This window comes from Myotis yumanensis, unplaced genomic scaffold (assembly GCF_028538775.1).
Source record: "Myotis yumanensis isolate MYYU_CA2020_CCGP unplaced genomic scaffold, mMyoYum1.0.hap1 SCAF_2, whole genome shotgun sequence".
Lineage (NCBI taxonomy): Eukaryota > Metazoa > Chordata > Mammalia > Chiroptera > Vespertilionidae > Myotis > Myotis yumanensis.
The window spans coordinates 36,673,863-36,696,300 of NW_027223753.1; the positions used below are offsets into that span (position 1 = coordinate 36,673,863).

Genomic DNA, 22,438 nt, shown 5'->3' on the forward strand with positions numbered 1-22,438 from the left:
CAAAACCATGACCCCTCATTGCATGGACTGATGCTCTAACCCAGCGGTTCTCAACCTGTGGGGCGCGACCCCTTTGGGGGTTGAACGACCCTTTCACAGGGGTCTCCTAAGACCATTGGAAAACACATATATAATTACATATTGTTTTGTGATTAATCACTGTGCTTTAATTATGTTCAATTTGTAACAATGAAAATACATCCTGCATATCAGATATTTACATTATGATTCATAACAGTAGCAAAATTACAGTTATGAAGTAGCAACGAAAATAATTTTATGGTTGGGGGTCACCACAACATGAGGAACTGTATTAAGGGTCGTGGCATTAGGAAGGTTGAGAACCACTGCTCTAACCACTCGAAGATACCAGCCAGGGCCAACATAAATAACTTTTAAAGCACTTAGGAAGGACGGGAACACAGTGTGGTTCTAAAGATATATGTATCCAGTATGTAATGGTGGTTGCAACAAAATACTTTAATTCAATAAAAATTTACCTGGTAGTTAAAAGGAAAATTCCTATTGAAATCTTTGAATTTATACTCCTCTCTCTCTACTCCACAGATGAAAGTCCAATAATAATTTCAAGTGTGCTGCCCTGGCCGGTGTGGCTCAGTTGGTTGAGCCTCACCCTGTGCATTGAAAAGTTGCCAGTTCCATTCCTGGTCAGGGCACATGCCCAGGTTGTGAGTTCGATCCCCCCAGGGGGTGTGCAGGAGACAGCCCATCCATGTTTCAGTCACACATCCATGTTGCTCCCTCCCTCTCTCTCTTTTGTTCTCTTCCACTCTAAAAATCAACATTTAAAAATATACATTAAAAATATTTTCAAGTGTGCTGTTAAATTTGGTAAATGCAAACATTCAGCAAATAAGATGCTCTCTTTTGGGCAGATTTGCAAAGTTAACTCTGCCCTTGATAGGAAATGCTAGTGGTAGAGTCACTGTATTTTTTGTTCAACAGGTGTAGGTTTCTGTTGGCTTTTCACTCTCTACAAGTCAATCATCACTCCCTGACCTTGTACATGTCCTATTTGACAGGCTATCTAAATTAAATGCTGTGCTTCCATCTGTCAAATGCCAAATAACTTAATTATTAGGGGTAGAAATCTATTGTTTCATTAGTTATTTGTTCCTGTTGTTTTCAACCTACTGCTACATGTCTAACTAGGGAGAGAAAAAATAAGTGTGATAAAGCCAATCTTAGGAAATATGTGAATCTTTTTAAAAAAATTTATATTTTTTTTATTGATTTGAGAGAGAAAGGGAGAGGGAGAGATAGAAACATCAGTGATGAGAATCATCAATTGGCTGCCTCCTGCACGCCCCACACTGGGGATCGTGCCTGCAACTCAGGCATGTGCCATCACTGGGAATCGAACCATGACCTCTTGGTTCATAGGTCAACGCTCAACCACCGAGCTACAGCCAGCTGTGCATGTGATTCTTTTTCTTTTTTAATAAATATCCAAATATGGGCATGTGATTCTTTTTAAAAAATATATATTTTTATTGATTTCAGAGAGGAAGGGAGAGGGAGAGAAAGATAGAAACATCAGTGATGAGAATCAATGATCAGCTGCCTCCTGCTGGGGATCGAGCCCGAAACCTGGGCATGTGCTCCTGACGGGAATCAAACCAGGGATCCTTCAGTCTGCAGGCTGATGCTCCAACCACTGAGCAACCCAGCTAGGGCATGTGATTCTTAAAAGATGGTTAAACATTATTGGTCCAAAGAATGCTGGTAAGTTAGGGGTAACTGTTTCTCTTGCTATGTTCCAAACTGCATTTCAAGAGAACATAGTACTTTTATAGACAAAAATTTCAGATCTTGCATTTTTTAAAAATTACATGTTTACAGTTTTAAAAAATTGTGGTAAAGTACACATAAAATTTACGATCTTAACCACTTTTAAATGTATAGTTCAATAGTGTTAAAGAATATTCATTTTTGCTAGAAGAGATCAAGGGGGGAAAAGAAGGGAACATATTCTTTTAACAATAAAGATTTTTAAAAATATTCATTTTTGTGCAAATAATCTTCAGAAGTTTCTCATCTTGCAAAATTGAAAAGCTATACCCATGAAACAGCTTCCCATTTCTCCCTCCCTCACACCATGGCAACCACCATTGTCTTGTCTCTATGAGTTTAGATACCTCATCTAAGTGGAGCATACAGTATTTATCTTTTTGTGATTAGCTTATTTCACTTAGCATGTCTTCAAGGTTCATCCATGTTATAACATGTATCAGAATTTCCTCCCTTTTAAGGTTGAATAACATTCCATTGTATGTTTTGACTATTGTGGTTGTCTCTATGAGCATTGGTGTATAAATATCTTGGAGACCCTGCTGTCAATTTTTTGAGTATGTACCTAGAATGGGAATTGCTGGACCACATGGTAAGTCTACGTTTAGTTTTCTGAGGAACCACCATATTGTTTTCAATAGTGGTTGCACCGTTTTACATTCCTACCAGCAATCTATCAGGCTTCCAATCTCTATACATCCTTGCAAACATGTTGTCTTTTTTTGGAAGCCCAAATTTATTTCTGTTTAAAAATGCTCAAGAGGTTTTAAAAAGGCCCAAAGGTGTCCAGGTTTAATTTAAGATCATCCTGAGGTTTCTCCTTTTGTGAGGCATCAACTTCATTCTTGTTAATGAAATACCTCAATAATTCTGGTTGGATCGTGGAGATTTCTTGCTACTCCCAGTATCTGTCATAAGTGGCCATCAGGTTATGAACAATGAGAAACGTAATACCAGAAATAATCACGAGACGTCTACAGATTTTACTTGAATATCCTTTCTGCGTTATTCTTTGCAACCAGGCCCAGTGCTTATCAATTTGAGTAGTGGAGATCATAAGTGTCACCTGCAAAGACTGGTATTAAATGTAGCTTTCAGAACAGAAACCAGCAAAAACCCTTCAAGATGGAACACCTGTTGTCTTTTTTTTCCCTCTAAATAATAATAGCCATCCTGAAGGGGGTAAGATAATGATCTCATTGTGGTTTTGATTTGCACTTCCCTGGTGACTATCCATGTGGAACATCTTTTCATATGCTTGTTGGCCTACAAATATTTTTGAAACACAACAAAAGCTACTTTATATTTTGAAAATAAGCTCACTTTTTAGATCTTGTCTGCCCTTGGGAAAGTCCCTCTCCTCTGTCAACTGGAGAAACGGGTGGGCTACGCTTACAACCCATCCACATAGCAAACTTTCCTTCTAAGACAGCTGCAAAACTGGAAGCACAGAAACTGTAGGTGGTGACAGAAATAACGGTCCTGTTATCAGCAGGAAAATGACAAGCTCGCCCCCTAGTGACAAATTAGGAAGATAATAGAAAAAGCAAATGTTCTTAAAAGAAAAGGCACAACCACTGAAGAACTTAATCTCTACCCAGGATGTGGAGAGAACACCAATAACAAAAATATTAATCAAAATAGTTTATTCACAGGAACAGTTAAAAAGGCTCTGTTCTGAGGGACAAAATGTTACAAAACCCTTGTTTACAAATCCCTACCTGAAGTTGCCTGGGGAATAATCTGCTCCTCAGTGTGATGAGCAGTACCGCATAAGTGGACTGGGGATGCTAGTCCACTAACTGTGATTGTCTCCACTGCAGGGGGGCTTGTTTCATCCTCTTTAGCAACCCTGACCTTTAATCTTCCAGATCTCCATGAATGTATTGCAAAAATGTGACTCTAAAGGCAGAACTAAAGCCCACACCAATGATTACATAAGCCAGAGGGTGGAGTCGTGACTGTTCTTAGCTCCTGAAGCCCTCTATTACGTAAACCAAGATCCTTCCTGATTTTCAAGCCTTCCCAACTAAAATAATAATGACGACGATGATGTCGGATTCCTTCAGGCCCTGTGGCTGCTAATTTTTCCCATCTCCTGCTCTTTGTCTCTCCTTCCCACCCCCCCAAAATCCCCATTGCTCTCTAGTTTGCTGTTTTTCAGAGCTATAAGAGTTTGAGATCTAAAACCCCATTAAATGTGGGTCTCTTTACAGAACACACCAGTTAAAGAAATAAATACTTCAGGCTACATCCCAGTAGGTGACACTCTGGGGCAATGGGTATAATGTAACCAGGGCTACTAATACCGAGTCCCAAGTCTTCCTACTCCAGCAGGTTGCTCTCCAAGGGCTGCATCAGGAATTAGAGGTGCCAGCATCTGCTGCACAGGAGGGTGGGCCACACTACCCGAACGTTAAAGGTTGGACGTTTTTCTGCTGTTCTTTATGCAGTTTCATGGCCCGATTTTTTAGTGCTTCAGCCTTGGCTTCATCCTTATCGACACCATCCCCCAGCTTGTACATGCGGCTGGCATTGGCACAGGCCCAGACATGGCCCAGGTCACAGGCTTTCATGGTGTATTTGTAGGCTAGGCCCATGTCCTTGGGAAAGCCGGGAGCACCCTGCAGGAACATGGCACTGAGGTTGAAGCAGCTAGGGGCATAGCTGCCATCACAGGCCCTTGTGTAATAGTCTCTGGCCTTCCCCAGATCGGGCTGGCCGTCATCATGGACCTGTCCATCATGTGCCAGGAGACCAACATTGTGACATGCCTCCACAGACTTCTTCCCAGGCTTCTCACACGCCATCAGAAAGCAGCTGAAGGCAGCTTTCAGGTCCTGGGTCAGCCCACCTAGGAGTTAGGAAAGAGAAGCAAAAAGTAAGTCCAAGCCAGGGCAGAGCCGGAATGTCTCAGGCCAGCTAGGGAACAACTCCTGCATAAAATTCACACTCCTCGAGTTAAAGCAGCACGAAAGGAAGGTGGACTGGTCCAGGGAACAGACCAGCTTTTTCAGCCATGGAGCCTTAGTTAAATGAGACCTTAAAAGGCAGACCAAAAAGGTAAAGGTAAAGTGGGAATGATAGCAATAGCTATGTCATAGGGTTATAGTGAGAACATGGCATCTTATAAGCACTTTATTAACTGTTTGTTAATTTAAATCAGTGGTTCCCAAACTTATTTGGCCTACCGCCCCCTTTCCAGAAAAAATATTATTCAGCACCCCCTGGAAATTAATTTTTTTTAAATTTTAATAGCAATTAAACAGAAAGATATATGTATTAATGTTTCTACCTTTTTTGTAAAATATAGTAAAGAAAGGTGTAAATTAGAAACATTGAAGTTTGAAAGCAGCGCCCACCGGGGGGCGGTAGCGCCCACTTTGGGAATCACTGATTTAAATATATACTGAATGTATGCTATTTGCCAACGACTATGCCAAGTTCTGGGGAACAAACAGATTCTGTCCCTGTCTGGGGATCTTATGGTCTAATGAGACAAACATTAAACAACTACAAAAATAAATGCATGAACATAAGTGTGACAAATGTACAGAGAAAAAGTACAGGGTGCTATGAGAATATATCAGGGTTCTGACCTGGACCAGGCGGTGAGATCAAAGAAAGCTTCCCCAAAGAAGTGATATTTGAGCTGTGAAATAATGGGGGGGAAAGGGAAAGAAAATATGACTTGCTCCAGGCAAAAGGAACAGGATACAAAGAGAAAAGGAGCCCATGTGGCTAGAATCCAGAAGTCCTAGGGAAGGAGGCTAAAGAGACAGGCAGGGGGCAGAACCTATGGGTACGGTGGGTCGTATTAGGGATCCTGGACTTAGAATCCTAGGAGCAATAATAAATGGGAAACTACTAATGGGTCATTTTAAGCAGAGGTAATTACAACGCTTTTTCTTTAGTTTTTTTTTTTATTATTAATGGAAATTTGAAATTCCATGTAGCACTGAGGCAGGATAGTAAGAAGCTAGGAAGATTCCTGGGCAAGTGGAATGGGGAAATAAAGTCAAATTTGAACAACTTACAGCCAGGTGGTGAATTGCTAGACCTTATCTCCCCTAACCAAGGACACTTGAGAGCAAATGGTTTATAACTCTCCTCCCTAACCAGAGAATACATATCTTAAATCAGCAGTCGCCAACTTTTCGGACCTCACGGACCACAGGTTGGCGACCGCTGCTCCAAAGGTTTCCTTAAACCAGTGGTTGCCAACCTTTCGGACCTCACGGACCACCAGTGGTCTTGGCGACCACTGTCTTAAATCACCCTGGGCAGGGAAAATAGAAAACAGAGACCCAATTAATGTCATTTGTGCCAGCTAACCCCAAGAACAGATGAAGTCTGAGAAACAAAAAAGAAAAACCCCACTAAAGCCAGACAGACCCAAGATAAAAGTAAAACCGTAGCCGAAACCAGTTTGGCTCAGTGGATAGAGCGTCGGCCTGCGGACTGAAGGGTCCCGGGTTCAATTCCGGTCAAGGGCATGTACCTGGGTTGTGGGCACATCCCCAGTGGGAGATGTGCAGGAGGCAGCTGATCAATGTTTCTCTCTCACCGATGTTTCTAGCTCTCTATCTCTCTCCCTTCCTCTCTGTAAAAAATCAATAAAATATATTAAAAAAAAAAAAAGTAAAACCATAAAGCAGAACAAAGAACAATCCTAAACTCCCTTATACACTCATTTTGATGTATCTGCATATTAAAAATGCACCTGGAAAGCTGATGAATATTCTGCTGAAACCATCCCCTAAGATTCTCACCAACAGAAGATTAAAAAAAAACCCCTCAAGACAAAGACTCAGTGCAGGCTCGCTATAGAGAACACCATGCCCCTTCTCAGGCATGAACTTTTTACTCCCTCCTAAACTCTAAGGGTCCCTGCAAAAGTTTCAACCAGGAGAGCAGTGGGCAGTGGCAGCTCGTCCTGGGCTTACCTCCTGATCCTGTCTCCAAGACCCCCTTTTCTCTGACTTCCCTGTGAGCTGACAGCAGCCCCACCTTGGCTCACTTCTTTCCTATAGCATTTCTAGAATGCCAAAGCAGAGCACCACCTAGGCCAGCCATGGGCAAACTACGGCCTGCGGGCTGGATCCGGCCCGTTTGAAATGAATAAAACTAAAAAAAAAAAAAAAGATCATACCCTTTTTTTTTTTTTTTTTTTTATTTTTATTTTTATTTTTTTATTTTTTTTAAATTAAATCTTTATTGTTCAGATTATTACATTTGTTCCTCTTTTTTCCCCCCATAACTTCCCTCCTTCCAGCTCCCACCCCACCCTCCACCCTCACTCCCCACCCACTGTGTTCATCCATAGGTGCATGATTTTTGTCCAGTCACTTCCCGCATCTCCCACACCCCTTTTTCCCCCAAGAATAGTCAGTCTATTCCCTTTCTATGTCCCTGATTCTATTATAATCACCAGTTCATTCTGTACATCAGGTTATTTATTCACTTGATTCTTAGATTCATTTGTTGATAGATGCATGTTTGTTGTTCATAATTTGTATCTTTACCTTTTTCTTCTTCTTCCTCTTCTTAAAGGATACCTTTCAGCATTTCATATAATACTGGTTTGGCGGTGATGAACTCCTTTAGCTTTTCCTTATCTGTGAAGCTCTTTATCTGACCTTCAATTCTGAATGATAGCTTTGCTGGATAAAGTAATCTTGGTTGTAGGTTCTTGGTATTCAGCACTTTGAATATTTCTTGCCATTCCCTTCTGGCCTGCAAAGTTTCTGTTGAGAAATCAGCTGACAGTCGTATGGGTATTCCCTTGTAGGTAATTGAGCCTCTTTCTCTTGCTGCTTTTAAGATTTTCTCTTTGTCTTTTGCTCTTGGCATTTTAATTATGATGTGTCTTGGTGTGGTCCTCTTTGGATTCCTTTTGTTTGGGGTTCTCTGCGCTTCTTGGACCTGTAAGTCCATTTCTTTCACCAGGTGGGGGAAGTTTTCTGCCATTATTTCTTGAAATAGGTTTTCAATATCTTGCTGTCTCTCATCTTCTGGAACTCCAATGACTCTGATATTAGACCGCTTAAAGCTGTCCCAGAGGCTCCTTACACTATCTTCACACTTTCGGATTCTTTTTTCATTTTGCTTTTCCAATTGGGTGTTTTTTGTCGAATCTTTGGTTTGATTATTGTACTCCTCTGGTCTGCTATTGGGTATAATATTCTTTATTTCAGTCCGTGTATGCTTACTTTCTAATTTCTTTATCGTAGCATCGAGGGTCTCATTAGTTTTCGTGAGGTTCTGCACAAATTTATGGCAAGCCCTCAAAATTGCGATTCTTAGCTCCATATCCTCCATTTCTGTCATGTTTTTTTGTCTCCGCATCTTTTATGCTTTCTTGGTGCACCCCCTTGTGGTCTCTGTGCGCAGTCTTGTTCTAGCCAAGCCTTAATTGTTGTAGTTAACACTAGAGGGATTTGACCCTCAGGCCGACTGGCTATAGGAATCAGCTGTGCGGAAAACGTCTGTCTTCTGGGGAGGCGCTAATCCAGCCTTTGCCTGAGGCGATCGGCAAATGGCTGTGCGCAGGCTTTGGGCGGGGCGGGATCAACAGGGCGGGCGGAGGGAGCAGTTATGGCCACGCTCAGTCCCGTTCCCAGAGGCTCTGCTTCTCAGAACCCCGGCAGCCGCTGCAAACCTCGGAGAGAAAGCTGCCCTCAGGTTCCAACTGATGCCGGGTAATCCCGCTTCTCCCGTTTGAGTTTGGGTCCCTAGAGACTCGCCCGGATCTGGAGCCCAGAGTCTGAGACTCACTCCCGACAGAAAACGACAACCGCGCCCTCAGCCACCAGCCCGCTTTCGCGCGCACCTCGGTACCTTTGTATTTTCCACACTGCGCCGCCTCTGAGCCTCGATTTGCTGTTCTCTTTCCTTCTAGTTGTAGAGTCTCTCTTCAGCCAGCCTTCCTGTGGTTCTGGGTGATGTCCGTTCAGTCTTTTAGTTGTATTTTTGAAATGGTTGTTTGCGGCAGCGGTCTCCGGTGTTTACCTACGCCGCCATCTTCAAATGATCGATCATACCCTTTTATGTAATGATGTTTACTTTGAATTTATATTAGTTCACACAAACACTCCATCCATGCTTTTGTTCCGGCCCTCCGGTCCAGTTTAAGAACCCATTGTGGCCCTCGAGTCAAAAAGTTTGCCCACCCCTGACCTAGGCTTTTCTGTTGCTTCTTTTTTTTTTAAATCCTCACCAGAGGATATTTTTCCATTGATTTTTCGGGAGAGTGGAAGAGAGGGAAAGACAGAGAGAAACATTGATGAGAGACACAACACATAAACTAGCTGCCTCCTGCATGAGCCCCAACCAGGTCCTGGGCAAGGGAGGAACCTGCAACCAAGATACGTGCCCTTGACCAGAACTGAACCCAGGACCCTCTGGTCCACAGGCCAAAGCTCTATCCACCAAGGCAAACTGGCTAGGGCTGTTGCTTCTTCTATGCTAAGCCCTTCCTTGTTTCACTGTCCCCAGCTTTAACAAACATATTCTCAAAATTACCTGGACTTGTATTGTGAAATCTTTCCTACACGAAGTCAAGAACCCACACACTAGAGCAGTGATGGCGAACCTATGACACGAGTGTCAGGTGACACGCGAACTCATTTTTTTGGTTGATTTTTCTTTGTTAAATGGCATTTAAATATATAAAATAAATATCAAAAATATAAGTCTTTGTTTTACTATGGTTGCAAATATCAAAAAATTTGTATATGTGACACGGCACCAGAGTTAAGTTAGGGTTTTTCAAAATGCTGACACGCTGAGCTCAAAAGGTTAGCCATCACTGCACTAGAGGCTGACTTGAGGCAGACCCATCTCAGGCAGGTCCCCGTCCAGTAACACCATCACCCATTTAAAAAATACATAAATAGCCCTGGTTGGTTTGGCTCAGTGGATAGGGCATCAGCATGCAGACTGAGGGGTCCCGGGTTCGATTCCGGTCAAAGGCACATGCCTAGGTTTGGGGCTAGATCCCCAGTGGGGGGAGCGTGGCAGGAGGCAGTCGGTCAATGATTCTCATCATTGATGTTCCTCTTTCTCTCTTTATCTCTCTCTCTCTCTCTCTCCCCCTTTCCTCTCTGAAATCAATAAAAACATATTTAAAAACAAACCACAAACATTTAAAAAATATACAAATAATTATTTCTAACTATCTCTTAACATTATTTTTTTATAGAAATCTTTCCAAATACACCACCTAGAAATAACCATCATTATCATTAGGAGATTACCATTCCAGACATCTTTGTAACAAGTGTTCAGCTTGATGGCTGAATACATAGCTGATAGAAGTACTTTGAAAAACTGGACTACATATGTGAATAAAAAATTAACTTTGATTTCACTTGAATTTATCAGAAGAAAACCGAAGTGAAACTGAAGAAACTGCTGAATTTCAAATGAATATTTCTTCACCAGAAAATTTTCCTAAATGGGCTCCTAGAGCAAGGGTGGGTGTATAAAGCCCACGAAATCATTTGGTCTGGCCCTGCCAAGACAACTGCAGGCAGGACTCAAAATTCAATAAATCTAGAAGCTTTTTTCATGGCAACATAGATTTCTATTAAGTGATTTATGTTAAGCAAGTGGTGTTATAAATATCCAAATGGCCCTTGGCAGAAAAACCATTCCCCACCCCTGCCCTAGAGTTATAAAGAAATTATTAAACATATTAAAAGGTTAGTCATTGTTTTTATTTTTTAACTAAATTTTAGAGATTATTGACTCACAACTAGAAAACATGAGGATATTCCTCCCATCTCTCCTCCCTCACTTTCTACTTCTTGTTGGTTATTTCAATTTAGGGAAAGAGCACAGCATAGTGGTTAACAAAGCCTGAGCTCTGTAGCCAGAAAACCTAGGCTCCAGTCCCAACTCCATTAGTTGTCAGCTATGTGACCTTAGGCATGTTATTTAACCTCTACAAGTCTTAGTTTTTCTCATCTGTAAAACAAGGATAATAGTACTTACTTCACATGTTGGAAGAAGTTTGAATGTGTACTTACAAAGAGCCTGGCAGATAATAAGTGCTCAGTAAATGTTACAGTGTTTTTGTCATAAAGGTTTATATTATTTACATCCTATTCAGTAATCCTAATTAGCCCAATACTCATTCTAAATGGATTCAACTCATCACTGATGCTTTCCATAAGAGCATCTCCATTCCTGAATTCTTTTGATTCACCTCTTTATTGGTTATCAGATAGACTTTTCTATAAAAGCTGATAGATTCTATGCCCTTGAGTTCTTTCACTTTTGAGAATATATTCCTCTCACCTTTATATTTAAACTAGAGGCTCGGTGCACCAGCAGTGGGTGTGAGTGGGGCTGGCACTGTCAGCAGGTGCAAGTGGTGGCTGCTGCCCCAATTGCTCCTCAGGAGCAGGAGGAGGTGAAGAAGCCCTCAGAGGCAAACAGGACCAGCAGCTGCCAGCTGCACCTGCTGATGGCGCCGAGTGATCGAAACTGGCACTGGGCACCGGCAGCGGGTGCGAGTGGCAGCTCCGGTGCCGGCTGCAGGTGTGAGCGGGGCTGGGGCTGGCAGTGGGTGTGAGCAGTGGCTCTGGCAGTGGGTGTGAGCTGCGGGTGGGACTGCGGCGCACAGGAGCAAAGAATTTTCAGTAACCACTAACAGCTCACCCCAATGACAGCAACCGGTGCCCCGCCTTGGTCTGGCGCCTCCGCTCACCTGCTCCACCATCCCACCGCAGCCAATGCCCACCATGTTCCGCACACGCACTCTGACACGTCATAGTGACCAGTTGTTCGGTTGTTCTGCTGTTCGGTCTATTTGCATATTAGCCTTTTATTATATAGGATGCAACTTTCTATTGCAGGATTTCATTTGGTTCTTTTTATAATTTCAATTTTTCTAGTGAGATTTCCTATCTGTTCAATCATTAGGTTTATGTTTTATTTAAAATCTTAAATATAGTTATTATACCTGTTTTTAAATTATCAATTGTAAATTCCAATATCTGTGTCATATCTGGGTCTATTTCTACTAATTGCCTTTTTTTAATTTAGTAATTTCTTATTTTATGCTGGACATTGTGGATGACAATTTGTACAGCTTGGATTTTGTTGAATTCCTTTAAAGACTGTTGAGTTTCATTCTGGCAGGTAGCTAGCTAATTTACTGGTGAATCAGCCTGATCCTTTTGAGGCTTGTATTTAAGTTTGTTAGAGCAGATCTAGAGTAGTCTTACCATTAGGACATGGCCTTTCTGGAGTCTCTGTTGAATATCTGTGGTGTTCACTGAGGTCCCTCTTCTCTGGCTGGCTGGAACTCAAACCACTCCTAGCACTATGAAACCTCTGAAATCTCTTCAGTGCATAGCTCCTCAATATCTTTTTACTGCAAGGTCTCTCAGAGACCTTGTGCAGCTTAACACTGGGCCAAAGACTTAAGAGATCGCCTATGTGGATTTCTAGAATTCCTCTGTATAGCTTATTCCTCTCTGGTATCCTGTCCTGAGAATTCCACTTCCTCAGTAGCTGGAAACTTTGACCTCTGCCTCATTCCTTAAGCACGATTATCATGCTCTATTTGGCTTCACTGCTCTGTGCATAGTGTGGAAAATACTTTCAGAAAGAAAGCTAAAGCAATCACGGATGGCGATCACCTCGTGTGTTTTCCTTTTCTCGGGAATCACAATACTTCATTGCCTGTTGTCCAATGTCTGAAATCAGCTGCTTTGAATATTTTAGCTAATCCATGGCTAAAATATACAAAGTTCTTCAAAGTTCATTTTAATTGCCTTATGGAGAGAAGATTGGGGACTTGCATTAATCTCCTAACTATAATCCAAGCAGGAAAGGAGGGTGGTTGGATAGGAATGATAGCAGAAGAGGGAGAAACAGGACAGATTTGAGAATATTTTGAAGATAAACTAGCATGAGCTACTAGGTTGAGAGATACCACTTGCTAAAGTAGAAGACGACAGGATATAATAAATAGGAGAAGAAAACAAAAATCCCACAATGGATTTGTTAAGTTTGAGATGTCTATAAGAACTCCAAGTAGAACTGTTCAATAAATAGCTGCAGGCAGTATGGACCTCACAAGAATGGGCTTGACTAGAGATAAAGGTTTATTTGCTTTATCATCATTAACTTACTTCCTCCTCTACAGTAATCTTACTTTTTAGAAGAGACATTGAGGACTTTTAAATAGGACAGGGAGAAGGGGGAAGCATACATAATGCAAATATGTACTGCTTATAAACTATAAATTAATGATAAATTTGCCAGATGAATAATGCTGGGGTGAGTATCTTGCACATAACCTTTATTTGCATTTTTAGAGACCATTACTATTTAAATTTTTATGTATTTCCTCCTAGTACATTTTCTATGTAGTTTGGTATTATTTTTACATGTTATAATCATGAGCCCTCGTCACTCCCCATTAGAAACCCTTCTTAATATCTGTTTCACTGGCTGCAGAATATTTCATAAAAGAGATGTGTATCAGAATTAGTTTCCCCTTCAGGACATTTAAACTGCTTTACAAATGAAAACATCTGACCCAAATACTCTGTGGTCACTCTAAGTGTGCAATCCAAAGTAACTTCTGCAGCAACCAATACAACCAGACCTGTTCAAACTGATAGAATGGTTTACAGTTTAACAAAGCAGTCATATCTGTTCTCATATGATGCACAGGAAAAACCTACAAAGAAGGTATGAGCAGACCTTATTACTTTTAATTTCGTCAGTGAGGAATTTGTGGCCCAGGGAAGGAAAACGCTTTGCCTGATGTCACAATGTCAGCTAAAAGTGGGCTCTTTGGCTTCCCACTCTTTCCCCTGCCCCAGTTATCCTCGGTAAAAGGAGAGTTATTAACCAGTCTGTGTCAAGAAAGAACATGGGGTGTGTTTTCAGGAACAGAGGGCAAAACCAAAGATTATAAAATCCTTTATCTCAGAAGTAGGCAGGTGGAGCCAACAGTATTGGCTTTTAGACTTGGCAGGGCTCAAGGTCTAATAAACAGCAATCCAAAAGGGCTTGAGTAGCAAAGATCTATTAATGGGACCTTCTGTGACCACTTTGGTTTAAACACCTATAGAAATTTATTTAAGAATGTTAGTTTAACAGACGATTAATTATTGTTCTCTACCACTCTTTTTAAAATATATATATTTTTATTGATTTCAGAGAAGGGAGAGGAAGAGAGAGCTAGAAACATCAATAATGAGAATCATTGATTGGCTGCCTCCTACACACCCCACACTGGGAATCAAGCACACAACCTGGGCATGTGCCCTGACAGGGAATCGAACTGTGACCTCCTGGTTCATAGGTCGAAGCTCAACTACTGAGCCACGCCAGCCGGCCTACTCTTTTTTTTGTTTGTTTTTTTTTAAAGAAATTTACTTGTTTTACTATTTTTAAATTATTTTTAAAAATACTGTTATTGATTTTTAGAGAGAGAAAGAAGACGGGAGAGGGAGAGAGAAGAGAAACATCGATTTGATAGCAAAACATTGATCAGCTGCCTCCTGCACATCCCCCTACTGGGGATCCAGCCCACAACCCAGGCATGCACCTGACAAGGAATCAAATCAGCAGCCTTTTGGTGCATGGGATGATGCCCAACCAAATGAACCACACTGGCCAGGGCATTTACCACTGTTTTTTTTCACACCTGCTCACCTTCTTTCTGCCTGGGACATAACTCTATTCCACCTCCACCAAACAAAATCTACTGTCCTTGAAACACCAGTTTCAATGCCTTCTCTATGACAGCACCCCTAATGATGACCCTCTCCAGCATTAAACCCCAGGGTACTTTATAGGTCTCTCTCTGAAGATGCTTCTCAAGCTCTCCAGGTATAACAGGTATTAGTATAAATATACCCCCTGACCCCATACACACTGGTCATGTTTAATTCTTGTTTCACTGTTGATAGCAAATACTAAAAGTATGCTCAACAAAGGAGCACTAGAACAACAACAACAACAACAAAAAGGCTCAGTGCACAATTATTAATCACGTAAGTCTGTATAATAAGTCTGTCTTTCCTTAATTCAATAAGGAACTCAAAATCTTTGTGGAAAATATAGTAAAATATGGTATAAAGACAAAAAGAATCCAAAACTTTACCAGGACACAAATCAAATCCAGAGACAACAGCTAGGAACATTTTTGGTTTTGCACTTTATATTATATAGCTGAATTTATACCATACATAATTTTGTACTCTGCTTTTTTTACTGAATATTATAAGTTTTCCCCATATCAACAAAAAATTTTTAGAAACTTTTTTTCTTTTCAGAGAGGAAGGGAGAAGGAGGGAGATAGAAACATCAATGATGACAGAGAATCACCGATCAGCTGCCTCCTGCATGCCCCGCACTGGGGATCGAGCCCACAACCCGGGCATGTGCCTCCAACTGGAATCAAACCCAGGACCTTTTAGTCCATAGGCCAACGCTCTATCCACTGAACCAAACCAGCCAGGGCAGAAACATTTTTTAATGTGCTAAATAACATTCCATCCAATGGAAGTTATATTATTTAACTAAGCTGCTATTGTTGGTAGACAATTTAAAAAATAATTAATATAATGCAGTTATATACTGCTTATACACTATAAATTAATGATAAGTTTGCCAGATGAATAATGCTGGGGTGAATATCTTTGCACATTACCTTTATTTGCATTTTTAATTATTTCCGTAGGTTAGGATATTAAGAAAACTACTAAGTTAAAGAAATGCCCCCCTGCATCAGAAGGGAAACTGATACTCTTGATGATGATAAACTTTCATCAAAATAGGGACTACCACAGAACCAATGTCCCATGTGAAAGCAGAAATAATCTACACAGCTTCAGAGAATTAAAAAGACATCTTCTTCATCAAACTTTCACTGAACAACTCTCCAACCAGGCTTGGGCACGGGGAACAAGGGATGAATGAATCATAACATCTTCAAGAAGCTCATGATCTGGTGAGCAAAAAAATAGCTGCCTGTCAAAGGTCATAGTCCCTATTTGTGGTGGTTCTAAATATGTACATAAATTCTTTGATATTCCTGGTTTTGAGAGGTGGACTTTTAAGTTCTCTCCCCTTAATATGGACTAGACTTACTGACTCACTTCTAATAAATAGAATGTGATGGGGATGAAACATGTGTGACATCTAAGGGTAGGCCATTGAAGATTCATCAAAAGACACTGAGGATTCCTTCTTGCTCTCTCTCTTGGATCATTCACTCTGGAGGAAGCCAGATGCCATGGCATGAGGACACATAGAGAGAGCCATGTCACAAGGAACTGAGGTCACCTGATAACAGCTGGCAAGGAACAGAAGGAAGTATTTACCAACAGCCACATGAGTAAGTCATCTTAAAATGGGAAAAATCCAGTTCTAGTCAAGCCTTCAAATAACTGCACCCTTAACTCCCTGGCTAATGTCTAAAAAAAATCATGAGAGACCCTGAGGCACACAGCTAAGCTACTCCCCAATTCCTGACCCCACAGAAACTATGTGAAGTAAATTTGCTAAGATAATTTGCTATTTAGCAATAGATAACTTAAAAGCTACTCCAGTGATGACAGCAATAGGGCATGAGGAGAAAAGATAGATGGAAGGGAATTAACCATTACTGATCCCCTCCTCGGGGCCAGGCATGTGCTGATGCCTTACCTACTTTATCCTTTTTAATCTTCACAAAATCCCTATGAAGTATTTTACAGGTGATGTAACAGGCACAAAGGTTAAGTGACTGACTCAAGATCCCACTCACTCCTTGCAAGTAACATTCCCTGAGGTCTGCCTAACTTAAAAGGTTGTACTCTTCCCCTCACCATTCTGCTGAACGCATTTCCAAATCTTCCTGCAACGTGCTTCCCCAATGCCTGTGAGGACCCTTCTGCAAAGAGGGCTCAGTATGAGGTCAGCACTATCAATGACAAGGACCAAGGAAAGCAGGCCCTCCTTACCTTTTCCGGTCACATAATAGGCCCCCAGTTTGTAGCAGCTATCACTGTGTTTGTTCTCTTCACAGTTGAACTTCAACACCTTGGCAGCCTCATCAAAATTCTTCTGGATCCCTTCCAAATAGTCGACCAGCCGATAACAACCTGTGAAAAGAGGACAAGAGCTTTTCTTCATGTCTGGGGACACTGCTTAGCAGTGGGGAGGGTCAAGGTGTGACAGGCCAGATGTGTCTTTCATTTGGGACCAGCCACTGTTCTCCTGAGGTGTGACAAGGAATGCAGGTGGTGTTCAGCCATTCCTACAAAGGCATTGTTTGCCCTTGGGCAGGGGCTGACAAATGTAAGGACGGGGGAGACCTTGGCCCCTGCACTGGCTCCTTCTCTCACCAGCCCTTCTGCCCTGCCAGCCAGGCTGGCCCAAAGACGCAGTGACTTCCATAACTGAAACTCTGCTAGCTTTGGAACTTCTTAGGAAATTCAGTGGTCAAACACAGAAAACCAAACGGGTCCATGGGCTAGTCTTTGTAGCAGCAAGAAAGGGTTGCTTCGATGACTGTACCTTACTCCTCAGCCAGGCTGGGAATGTGAAGTCTGACAACAGAGTAGAAACAGCAGCTACCAAAGGAGTTGGAAATATACTCTCTCTCCCAGGCAGGCTCTAGTCCCAGCCAGCCTCTCCTTATCGTCTCTCCCCTGTCCCTTCTTCATCCCCAATAACACTCCAACATCTCTCATTCATTTTCACTCAACGACATTTGACCATGGATGCTCATCTATGCACAAAACATACACTGTCCCAGATGCTGGGAATACAGTCAATTGCCCTCCTAAAAATCACATTCTAGAGGAGTAAACAATAAATAAATAGGTGAACAAGATGTATTCAAACCGTAATAAATGTTATGATTGAAATGAAACAGGATTGTAAGATAGTTTGTTGTGCATGTTGGGGGAATGGTTAACAGACTAGGTGATCAGGGAAGACCAATTCCTTCTGACCAACACCAGAAATCTTTCCCAACCATCCTGCTCCCCAAGTAACTCTCCTGTGAATTCTCTCTACACTTAGGACATGGACCAGCTCTCTTAAAAAGAACCCTGGGTTCTTCTTAAGCATTATACAATGCAGAGCAACTCTGCGTTGTTGGTTAGCATAAAAAAATAACTACATTGCCCTAACTGGTGGCTCAGTGGTTAGAGCATCCATGGGCACACTGAAGGGTAGTGGGCTTGATTCCCAGCCAAGGGCACTTATCTGGGTTGCAGGTTCAGGAGGCAACCAATGGATGTATCTGTCTATATGTCCCCCACCCCCTTCCATTCTCTCTAAAAAAAAAAAATTAATGGGAAAAACAAACAAAAAAGATTTATATCATGTTCTGGAACTAGGCTGCAAAGTAGAGCCAGTGCCATTTTTTTTTCCTCTATAAAAATAAAGTAGGAAGCCCTGGCCAGTGTGGCTCAGTTGGTTGGAGCGTGGACCTTTATACATCAAAAGGTGGTGGGTTCCATTGGGGAGGGGGGGGGGGTGCAGAAGGCAGCCAATCAATGTTTCTCTCTCTTCCTCTAAAATCAGTCAACCAATAAATAAAGGAGGAGGAAGAAAATCACCCAAAGGCACTGGATTCTCTGAGTGGCCCCTTCTGGACACCACCATTCACCCCACACTGTGTTCCCAGCACACACAGGGCACATTCATGTCTTAGGTCCTTGCCACTCACTGCTCCCTCCGCCTGGCCTAGATCTCCCTTACCTTCCTCAGGGCTCTCAGTTCAAACGCCATCTTCTCAGTGATTGCCCCCCCCCCCCCCCCCCCCCCCCCCGCCTACTCCTTTTAAATTCCCCTCCATCATTCCCGGCACCGCTCACTTTTCCCACTGCACTTACTATTTTCTAACACACTGTTTCGTTCATTTCCTTATGTTTATTGTCCAATTCCCCCACTAGAATGTGCGCTCCATGAGGACAGGGAATTTTATCTGTTCCCTGAAATGTCCCCAGTCCCTCTACCCCAAGTGCCCTAGCATTTCTCCTTCCCGGCCGGCCTCCAGGTTGAAGCCGGCGGAGCACTGCCCCACGGAGAGCCCGCAGAGTCCTCGCGGAACGCAACCCGCCCCAACACGCGCAAGGTCGTCAGCGTCCCATTGACCCCGTCCCGTCCCGCCGTGCCCCGGGCGTGTGACCGCTCAGATTCCCTCCGAGGTCGCTCACGTGACCGTCCGGCCCCGGCCCCGGCCCCTCCTCCAGGGGCCCCCACGTGTTCCCAGGCCGCGCCGGCAGCGCTTACCATCCGGGTCCTTCTCGCGGTAGCACTGGTAGTTGCATTCCACCTCCATGTTCTCCAGAAACGATTTCACCTGCTCCTCGTCCTGGAAGTCCACCAAGCCAGCCATGGTTCCGGCTCGCCCAGATGCGACGAACCTGTCGCTCCAGCCCAGGCCACGCGGAGTCCAGCCCCACGGTCCCGTAAGCTGGCGGAGGGGCGGGGCCTGGGCGGGGCCTAGGCGGGCGCGCCGCCGCGGAGGTCTGCGTGCACCCGCTCTTTCGCTGGGGCCTGGGCGGGGCCTGGGCGGGGCCTGGGCGGAGTCTGAGCGGAGTCTGGGCGAGGCCTGGGCGGAGCCTGGGCGGGCGCGCCGCCGCGGAGGTCTGCGTGCACCCGCTCTTTCGCTAAGGCCTGGGCGGGGCCTGGGCGGGGCCTGGGCGGGCGCGCCGCCGCGGAGGTCTGCGTGCACCCGCTCTTTCGCTAAGGCCTGGGCGGGGCCTGGGCGGGGCCTGGGCGGGCGCGCCGCCGCGGAGGTCTGCGTGCACCCGCTCTTTCGCTAAGGCCTGGGCGGGGCCTGGGCGGGGCCTGGGCGGGCGCGCCGCCGCGGAGGTCTGCGTGCACCCGCTCTTTCGCTAAGGCCTGGGCGGGGCCTGGGCGGGGCCTGGGCGGGCGCGCCGCCGCGGAGGTCTGCGTGCACCCGCTCTTTCGCTAAGGCCTGGGCGGGGCCTGGGCGGGGGCGGGGCGGGGGCGGGGCGGGGCCTGGGCGGGCGCGCCGCCGCGGAGGTCTGCGTGCACCGGCTCAGCTCATTCGCTAAATCCTGGCGCCGCAAACTGGGCTTGTCCGCAGTCCTCGCGCTGTTAGTCTTTGGCGGCCAAATCTTTTCCTCTGGTCCTCCCATTTCCAAACTGATGGCAGTCTTTCTGCAGCACTTTCTCTGTGCCAGCTTTGTGGCCTTAGTGACTTTCCGCCTGTAGTCCCCCCATACATTCATTAGTTCTGTAATCTCTAAGGGCCTACTGTGTGCCTCACCAAGTGCTTCCTTCTAGTAATTCAACAGCTAGGAAAAATGGTCCTTGCTTTTAAATAGCTTGCAGTTTAGTAGGAAGACATTTATTTATTCATTCAACAAGCAATTTGAGCACCTCCTATAGATAAGTCTGTACAATTGCAATAAGAAATCTGGTTTATCTCTACTAGTATATTCCTCCCAGATCTCCCCCTGCTCCCAACGTGAATGACCAAAGACTGTGGGGGGTGATGACTGGAACACAATAGCTGTAGAAGTTGTACAAATAATATTGTTGTGATAGCTAATGTTTAAACAGGGTTGAACTTTGTTCCAGATTCTATTCTAAGAGCGTTATACAAATTCTCATTTAATTCTCACTATGGCACTCCTTGTGACATTATGGGGTAGGTATTATTCTATTCCCATTCTGCAGATGAGGAAACTGAGGTACATAAAGGTTAAGTAACTTGTCCTAGGTCACATAAGAAGTGAGAGAGTTGTTGTAGAGTAAATATTTTTTAAGTAAAAGAATGGATGAGTTACAAGAGGAATGTGTCAAGGAGATGGGGAAGAGGAAAGGAACTTTTTTTTTGTTCTGCTCAGGATCATCAGCTTCATAAAGCCTAGACTGAAAGCTCTCCAAAGACAGTCAGTTCCTGTTCGTCTTTGAGTCCCAGCCAGCCCTAGACTAAAGCCCTCAGTGGAGTTCAATCCATGTTTCCCACCACCTGTAGCAATGCTTCCCCAATAACTCCCCTATTAGCCTACCCCTAATGACATCAGAGAGTGTACAACTTCCAAACACTTCCTCACTGGGAAGCAACTTACTGCAACCGGAAAATGTCTTTCAAATCCCAGTTTTATTTAAAAATTCATATTATTTTACATCCAATTCCACAATACATCTTTTATAAAAAGAAAACAAGATTGTCTTTTCTTCAAGCCTTTGAGTAAAATTGAAATTCCAGGTGATATGCCACATTGGGAGATCCCTCAGTATATATGCCCCCGGTAGGGAAGGCCTGACCTTAGATTTTGAGCCCACCTTCCTTAGCCTGGCCTGCAAGGTCATGTACAATCTGATTCTAGCCTCTGTTCCTCCACACCCTACCCAATCTTCTATTCTCTGAATAGGTCCCAAGTTTGTGCCCCTGTTTACTGCTGCTCTTGATGTGTGGACCACCCTTCTCTGCCCAAATCAGAGATCCTCTCCTCTATAAAACAGGTTTAGATGTTCCCACTCAGTGTTTCACACCATTTGGTTTATTCTGTTATAATGTACTGGAAAGGACTGGCTTTGGAGGACAGACAGATCTTAGTCAGAATCCACAGTGACCTGAACCAATCACATTTGTGACCCTGATTCCTCTTCTATAAATGCAGATCCCTTGCATGGCTGTCAGTAGGACTACAAGTTCATGTATGCAATGTGCTTAGCAGAGTTCCAGAAATATTTCTTGTCAGGCTCATAATGGCTATTTAATGCTTTAAAAGTCTGTGTCCCCCATAGACTGTGAGCTCTATGTCCCTTGTTCTGGTCACAAGGCCAAGAATAGAGCAAGGTGTGGGGAGGGTGATATAGGTAACAAAGGTCAAGGACAGGCCATAAATAGTACTTTCCCTTAATCCTATTTGCTAAATTGAAATGCATTGAAATGAGAGCACCTGAGCAGTAGAGGGCAATAGAGAGTTGGAAAAAAGATGGAAAAGAGGCTGGGCCAAGTATGAAATCACATTTTAAAAAGAAATTTAAGGTCATTACAAAGGCAGCCAGCTTCCTTTATTAGTCCCGTTCTTATCTCTGTAGTTTTATTCTCCCTATTCTTATAAATTTTCATAGTTACTGGTTTTTTAGCCAGATGATTTCATTTATTTCTGGAACCCAAAAAACAAAATAAACAAGCAAGCAGAACGGAAAAATAGATACAGAGAACATTTTGACAGTTATTTTTTATTCAAGTAATACAGGAATATATGCTTATTGTAAATTAATTTTATGCTTTTAGCCCTTTTTGATAAGCATAATGCAATCTGTACACACTGTTCAGACTGTTGCAGAGAAATGGAGGGTCAAAGAAATTAAGTGACTTACCCAAAAACACACAGTGAGAAGACACAGAAAAACCAGGTCTCTTGGAATCTTAGAGTTCACAGCAATCATCCTGGATGGTGAAGGGGAAGAAATCAAGAGCATTATAGCTCTCACCTCCCAACTCCAGACATAGATTAAACTGATATTAATTGATCACTAAGTAGTACTTTAGAGTTATTATCTCACTAGAGGCCCAGTACACGAAATTCATGCACGAGGGAGGAGGGGTGGTCCCTCAGCCCGGCCTGCACCCTCTCCAATCTGGGACCCCTTGGCGGATGTCTAA

At 43.4% G+C, this 22,438-nt stretch overlaps 1 protein-coding gene across 1 annotated transcript; it reads right to left on the bottom strand.

The window, feature by feature from the left end:
* Positions 1 to 3,443: 3,443 nt before the first annotated feature.
* COA7 (cytochrome c oxidase assembly factor 7) lies at positions 3,444 to 19,279 on the bottom strand. The gene is made up of 3 exons (XM_070405141.1): positions 19,075 to 19,279; positions 16,791 to 16,931; positions 3,444 to 4,666 (listed from the first exon to the last, which is right to left on the bottom strand). The coding sequence occupies exons 1-3, from the start codon at positions 19,178 to 19,180 to the stop codon at positions 4,218 to 4,220; spliced, it is 696 nt and encodes a 231-aa protein (XP_070261242.1). The 5' UTR covers positions 19,181 to 19,279; the 3' UTR covers positions 3,444 to 4,217.
* Positions 19,280 to 22,438: the final 3,159 nt, after the last annotated feature.